At 28.5% G+C, this 7975-nt stretch overlaps 1 protein-coding gene across 1 annotated transcript; it reads right to left on the bottom strand.

The window, feature by feature from the left end:
• Positions 1-276: 276 nt before the first annotated feature.
• LOC106771116 (hydroxyisourate hydrolase-like) lies at positions 277-6577 on the bottom strand. Its single transcript, XM_014657022.2, has 13 exons — positions 6336-6577; positions 6169-6232; positions 4882-4937; positions 3479-3554; positions 3302-3373; positions 3080-3167; positions 2539-2800; positions 2328-2443; positions 1908-2125; positions 1551-1579; positions 1372-1459; positions 876-966; positions 277-761 (listed from the first exon to the last, which is right to left on the bottom strand). Exons 1-13 carry the CDS (start codon positions 6531-6533, stop codon positions 515-517), a joined length of 1605 nt encoding a protein of 534 aa, XP_014512508.2. The 5' UTR covers positions 6534-6577; the 3' UTR covers positions 277-514.
• Positions 6578-7975: the final 1398 nt, after the last annotated feature.

Raw genomic sequence — 7975 nt, 5'->3', positions numbered from 1 at the left:
TATCTACTTTCTTGAATACTACTAGGCAATACTGAAGTTGCCTTGAAAAGTAGTATTAATTTGATAGCTTCAACGAAAGCTTATCAATAAGCTTTTTCAGTGATTTTTCAAAATCAAAATATTCTTTTTATGAATAAAATTAGAAATAAAAGAATAATGGGAAATGCAGGACGAGGTGGGTGAGGTGCAGGGAGGAAGACTCATCCATAAAAGCTACCAATCACTACCGTAGAAAATAGGAGGTAGAGGAAAGAGGACAATGAGTAGAAAAACACATGACTGCCACAAACTATACTGTCATTTGAAATCCCCTTGTCTTTAAAATGACATATCATATGGTATGTATCACAAACTATACATTACCTATGCTGCTTTACTTGCCAGGCCTCACTATCCTTCTTTTCCATCTGAATTGAAATATGCCCAGATATCTTATTCTTATGTATTTAAGGGAAAGTAAGCATACTAATAACACCTCTCTGCAATGACTTATTCGTGATAACAAGCAAAGAACCTACTCAAATAAATGGCCAATTGAAACCATTGAGGGATCCTTCTCAAGTTCAACAGTTCCAACTATAGAAGTGCTTCTGTTCTTCAAAAATCGGCTGTACCACTTTGCAGAGAGCTTTGGGTGTCTCTTCAACTCTGGATCATCCCTATCAACATAGTATAGGCCAAAGCTAGATTTGTATCCATCCAACAACTCGAACAAATCCAGGAAAGACCATGCAAAATACCCCTTTATGTTTAATCCATCTCTGACAAATTTTAGGTGATGCAGAATATCAGAGAACGCATCAGAGGTGTTTATGGGAACACTTACAGAAAAAAATGATATATTTATTACATGAATTAGAGCAGTGGTATCATACCTCAAGGCATCGAGCACTACACCAATATATCCATGCAAGTATTTCACCCTTGACACGTCTTGTAGTGACGAATCGCTTGCTGTCCGTTGACCTAACAACCCAAAACTTAATCAGTAACTCGCTCAATCATTTAAACTTACCATGTTCCACATGAGTAACCTAGATATCATCAACAGGATTTCCTAATTTACCATTGATAATATGTATTAGTACTAAGTCTAAAGGTGGTTTATGTAGGAGAATACAAGTTAAGCGCAGAATGCCATTAACCAATGGCATTGTTAGTTCAATGCACTAAAAAGTAGGTAAAGAGTATAAGCAGGAATGAGCAAGGTTGAAACAAAAATGCCTAATGTAATCAAGTTGCTTTGCTTACAGCAACAGAACTACAATCCCAAGCTTAATATTCAATCCGTATAACATCAAGGGTTGATTTTACTAAACAGTATACATTGCAATTATACGTAATGTAAGAGAGAGGGAGAGAGAGAGAGACCATTTTCATGAATGAATATAGGAGGATTGCCATAAAGGAGCTTGAAATTATTCAATTCTTCCCGCAAACCCCACGGTGTGACAGGGTACTGAATCAAGTAAAACGAAAAGTCAGTTACTTGCACAATGGATAATCTAAAAAGTAGAACCAGTTTATATGACTTTATATTTTATTGTTACCTCTTCATTTGAAAATAGATCGAATCCTGCTGCAAAACCAGAAAAATGGCACGTCATTATACTGATAAATCATTCTACAACTTTGCCCAACTATATATTATTTTTTTTATAATATCAAATAGATCATTAGGTTATGTAAGGGGTATTACATTATTGTTAGAGTGAAATGGTAAATGTGTGAAACTTAAAATGTTGAACAAACCCATATGTAATGATACCACCGATGATCTAAAAGATTAAGTGTTTATAAGTACTTCTTTCTTTCATTATATACTGTAAAAATCTATTCATACTTAAATTTTTAACACTTTGATCTCTTACTAAATTCACTATCCTTTAGCCTAAAGAAGTACTTACAAATCTTTGCAGCCATGTCTGCGTTATAATCTCTCAATTGATTCTTAAGGGTGCCAGAATTGTCTGTGACATTGATGTTGGTGTAGTGAATGACTCCTATAAAGTCAAATGAACCCTTGACTTGTTCAGATTCACGAGTTGTGAAAGCCGGAATTCTTACACCTGCATTTGTCTTCATCGAAATTGGATAGTCTCCATATTGCAAGGGTTCCATAACCCTGAAATAGCAAAGCATACTTGTAAAGCTGCCGTGTTTATTATTCTAGGAAATATTGGTATGTCCAATTAAAGAAAGCAATCTTTAAGAAGATAGAATAGCATCAGAATAGGTTAAGTATAGAAAGTCATACTTAAGGGAACAAATTAAGAACAAGGGGAAGAAAGAAGTAAAACAAACCAATTGTAGGTTCTGTTGCTTACCAACCAACGAAAAAGTCACGGGCTCGTTGAGTTGCTACCCTGTCTTTCTCTGTATTTGTTTGAGGAAAAAACCCAAACGAGTAGACAGAGATACCAACAAATCCATTTTGTTTGTGCTGCAATGTTACGTAAGTTTCTTAGAAAAAGAGAACATTAATGCTAAGTATATTTGCTGAAGATGTTGCCATTTATGTAAGATTAGATGACATACCCTGTATTTTCTCCGGTACAATCTGGCAGCTGAAGAGTGAGCTAACAAAATATGATGAACTGCCAAGTAGGGTTTATATGTGGAGTTGCCCCTGTTATTGCTCTTTATAGCACAAAATGGGGGAGAACATCGTTGAGGTGGAGAACTTCCCTGATCATATCCACCAAAGGAAAAAACGTTGGGTTCGTTGACAGTGGTCCAATACAAGACTCTGTCGCCAAATTCTCTAAAACATACATCAGCATAGTATGTGAAGTCTCTTCTGCATTTACATCCAAGAAACTTATCAATTAGTATTTATCGATTGAAAAAATTAATTTGACAATCGACATTTTCTTTTACTTCCATTTATCAATTTAACAATTCTACGAAAAAATAAAATATAAATTAAATTTGAAAAGGTCTCAACCTATCGGAACCCTTTATCGATTCAGTTCATAATTTATTGTAACGAACTTGTATGATAGACAAAAGCGAACACACACAACCATTGCAGAGTAGCTAGAATTTCCAAATAAGGTGCGAGAGATCGGAAGCATACATGATGTGACGACTAATCCATCCTCCATATTCATCTTCAAGAACCTGTGGAAGGTCATAGTTGTGTAGTGTGACATGTGGTTGGATACCTGCTCCACGGAAAGAGGGTTACTGTATAAGTTGTAGAATTTGAAGAGAATTCAAATTGTTTTATTTATTTCGAGTGAATTCAATGCATGGCTAATTTTGCAAACTAATTAAGAGACCAAAATTTAAGTCCAACCATTGNTGATGAGNTGATTGATGAGATTGTTGTAGTACTGCAATCCTTTGGGATTAATGGGTCCTCTACCATCTGAGGAGAAACATAAGCTTTNTGAAAGTGTTGAGAGTGGTTTTACCCTGCAAAGATATATAGATATATAAAATAAATTTCAAGGGTTTGTGTTGAGTATCATACTTGGTAACAGTCTGGACCAAGAAATGGAAAATCTATAGGCTTCAAGTCCTGTTTCTACCATTAGCCTCACATCTTCCTGCATTACATATATTTTAGGGAAAACGATTTAAATCAAACCATACTATAGTGATGATTTAACGGTTGAACAAAACAGTGGCTAAACTTGTATTATTTATATATTTAAATCATTTAATTCATTTTTTAAATAAAATCAAACATTTATTCCTTTTTTATGACCCTCAGCTTAATTTTTATTTTGAAAATTTTAATACATGAGGTTCTTCTCATCAGTATTTGAATTTTTAATACAATTAAGTCTTTCTGGTTAGTATTTATTAATATTATTAAAAAAAAAATTACATGTTAATCATTATTTTTTTAATTTTATAAATATATTTCTCATTATTTTTATTTTAACTTTTTAAAATAATAATAATTTGTCATATATCATTGCTCATATTATTTCTATAATATAGTAGTCTCACGTGTAATTGTCATAGTTTTGTTTTCTTAATTTTAATTTAAATTTATATTTATATTTTGTCTCAATTCAATTTTAATTTTTTTAAATTAAATAATTTTGTGTTTTATCAAATTGACATAAAAATTAATTTTTATATAAATAAAATTAATATTTTTATTAAATATTTTAACAAGATTAAATTTATTACATTGAATTTAATTTAAATTTGTTTTAAAATTATTACTAGAAAGTAATGTTAAAAGAAAAAAAAAATCAAAATTAACTTCAAATAACAAATATCAATTACACATAATAAAACTAAAATAAATTTATCAAATTTATCAATTCTTTTAATTAATTATACATTTTAAAATGTATAAAATTCAATAATTTCTATATAAATGTTTAAGTTGGTTTTAAAATAATAATTTTACAAATTTAAATATCAAATTTCTAAATAATTTTCAGTATTTTTATAACAATTTTAAAAAAATAAATTTGAAATTTGAAAATAATTTTAAATAAATTTTAATGTAAAATAGAAATATAAAAGAATTTAAATTTTGAAAACATTTAATAAAAAAACAAAATAATAATAAAATAATAATACTTAGAAACTTGAACTAGATGTATTAGAAACAAGAATTATCACTATTATATTACATTGTGGCTACCATGTGATATGATGTCCATGTGATACATAATAAATTTTTATTTTTTTAAAATGTTAAAGTAAAGTAAAAAATAAAAATAAAAATAATTAGAAAAGTATTTTAAAAAAACATAAAAGAACGTGACATTTTTTTAAACTGAAATAATAACGAAAAGAACATTATTGGATTAAAATTTTTTAAAATAAAAATCAAATTAAGTTTAAGATTTTCCTCGGATGGGAATGAAATTATTTAACTTAAATACATATTGAGGCCAAGGTATTCACTTTATACTTGTGGTACCCATCACAGGCTACATCGCCATTGTCTCCATGCACATATCCTGTTCATTAAAAGTTATTGTGAAACAATTAAAAGAGTGTATTATATCATATAACTGAGAGTTACATAACTTTTACCAAATAATACAGTTAACTTTATATAAAAATGAATTATATCAATAAAACTATTAAATTATTATTTTATATAATTGTAATTATTCATGTGAAACTTTATTTAACAATAACAAATAAATTAAATTATTTATATTTTAATATATACAAGAACATTAAATAACTTTAAATCAATATAGTATAATCTACAGAAATGAAACCTTTAACATAAGATTTGTTAATTACATATATTTATCAATCATATCATAAAATTATAATTTTATACCAATTTTTTATTAAAATTGAATAATAAAATAATAAAATAGTTCTATAATTCATACTTTTAGTATATTTGAAAAAAATATACATTTTAATTTAGTAAAACATAAATTTAAATGGTATTATATTAATATACAAATTTGGTGTAACTAATATATTATGTGTGTGAAAAAAACTTTCAAAATAACAATGAATTTTGAATCAAAATTAATTCAATCTAAACCCAGTGAATAAAAATTAATTCAAATGTTAAACCTTAATCTCATGTTTAAATTATAATTACGTATTATTATTGATATTCATGTTAATATTTTTGAAAACTGTGCAAGAATAAAAATAAATTATATCACACTTTATTTAAAATATATATTATCTTAATTTTGTTAATGGCAAGGAATTTCGAAAAGGAAAAATATCTCTAATAACTTTTTTGATAAATTTTTTACACAGTTTATGATTACGATGGTTTTTAAACATAAATTCAGATCAATAAAATAATAACACATACTATGTTATAAAAAATTATTAAAAAGAATTGTCAAAAAAATATCATTGTCGGAAAAATGTGGGAAGAAAGATAAATTCAGACCAATAAAATAATAACACGTACTATGCTATAAAAAATTATTAAAAAGAATTGTCAAAAAAATATCATTGTCGGAAAAACGTGGAAAAAAAAATAAATTCAGACCAATAAAATAATAACACGTATTATGTTATAAAAAATTATTAAAAAAAATTATAAAAAAATATCATTGTTGGAAAAATGTGGGAAGAAAGATAAATTCAGACTAATAAAATAATAACACTTAAAAAATTATTAAAAAGAATTGTGAAAAAATATCGGAAAAATGTGGGAAGAAGGATGGGGAAAAGAAAGAATGAATAGAGAAGGAAAGGAACCAGCGTGTGCAAAGGTATCCCATATGCTCAGACTTCTTCCCTCTTCGTTAGCAGCTCCTTCTATCTATTTACAATAAGAAGAAGAAGACGACGACGTTTAGATTAATGAATTGTTGTTACTGTAATATATAATGATAGAATGATAGAAGAAAATGATGATTGCGAACCTGGTAAGCAGAGGTGGCTGAACCGAAAACAAAATTGGCCGGGAAATCATCTCTGCTATAGGTATCGGCGCCGGCGACTGTTCCGAAAGCCAAATTCAGAAGTAAGAAAGTGAGCATGAAAACGTTGAAGCATGTGTTTGGTGTTTCCATAGTCGATTCACGCGACATTTGGCGTTCGCTTTCTTGTTTCGACTTCATTTATTAGCAGCGGAAAGGAATGTGCCAAAAGGGAATGGTCCATCTGCTTCGTCTTTCAATTTGTTGTTGTTCTCATCACCTTTTTCTTCCCTTTCAAACTTCTCCCCCATAAATATTAAATATTAATGTGGTCCCTGTCAAGTTTATTTAATTTAATCCTCTTATTTTTTTAATTTAATTTCAGTATTTGTCAAAAAATTAACACGTAACAAATATTTTATTGTTAGTTAATTATTTAATTGACACAATAATAGAAACCAAATTAATATTTAATCTTCTTCCTAAAACAAATCATTTTCTTCCTAAATTAAAATAAACTTGTTATTCGTTTATGACGAAGGCTTTCAGTACTGTTAAAATATGTTTATGAAAGAGATAATAATTTTTAGAAAATTAATTTTAATTGATAAAACAACTTATTTTTGTTTTGTCCCGACAGTTTTTTCAAACAAACTGGTTATTACGTTTTACCTTTTATAATCTGTAAACAATAATATTAGCCAATAATCAGCTCTACTCTAAATCACAACTATTAAAAAATAAAATTAACGAAATTTAAAATAGGCTTTTCGTCTTTCAACTCGGCTGTATTTGTAAGTTTAATGGAAAAACATAATCCTTCAATAAAAAATAACATTTATTAGTTTTTTTCTAGACTTAATATCAATTTTAGTTCTTTTGTTAGTTGTGTTCAAATGGTCCTTTTATTTATTTATAGTTGTTAATAGTAGTCTCATGTTTTGTAAAAATGGTAAGTTGATCATTTTTGCTATTAGTGTTAAAAACATTAATCGTGAATTATCCACTTTAGCCAATAGTAAATGATTAGGTGTAATGTATACCTTAGTGAATAGTGAATAACCTGTCCAATTGTTCATCATGTGGCCCAATTGTTCATTATGTGGCAAGTCAATTGGCGTGAAAATGTTAAAACTTAAAGTTATTGATGTGGAAAAGTTAAAGTTAAAGTTAAAGCAAATTACAATTAGGTTGGAAGCAATTCACCATCAAAGCTTTATTTTAGAAATAGAACTCAAAGAACCCCAAAAAGCGCAAGATCAAAGATTCCAAAAAACCCTAAAAATGCAAGGTTAGAATACAATTGCAGATAATCCCAAAATGTGAAATCAAAAATCAAAACCCCAATACAAAAACCCTAACCCCCAAATCGCATTAACAATCTGCAAAGGAGAAACAAGACACAAGAAATTCCCAAATCAGAACCCTCAATCAAAAAACGAAAACCCTAAATCATAAGATCACGAAGAACCTTAATCATTACGTCACTAACCTATAGAGAAAACAAAAGAGAAACTTAATTCAAGGAAGGAAGCCCAACGTCACGAGATCAGAATCCTAAAAATATAACCCTTATTCGAAGCCCTAATATGAACAAAACCATAATAGAACCAGAACAAAAAGAAGGAAAGAAGAAAGGTTCT

Source organism: Vigna radiata, chromosome 8 (assembly GCF_000741045.1).
Source record: "Vigna radiata var. radiata cultivar VC1973A chromosome 8, Vradiata_ver6, whole genome shotgun sequence".
NCBI lineage: Eukaryota > Viridiplantae > Streptophyta > Magnoliopsida > Fabales > Fabaceae > Vigna > Vigna radiata.
The sequence above is the reverse complement of the archived record's forward strand: the minus strand, read 5'-3'. Positions and strand labels throughout refer to the sequence as shown.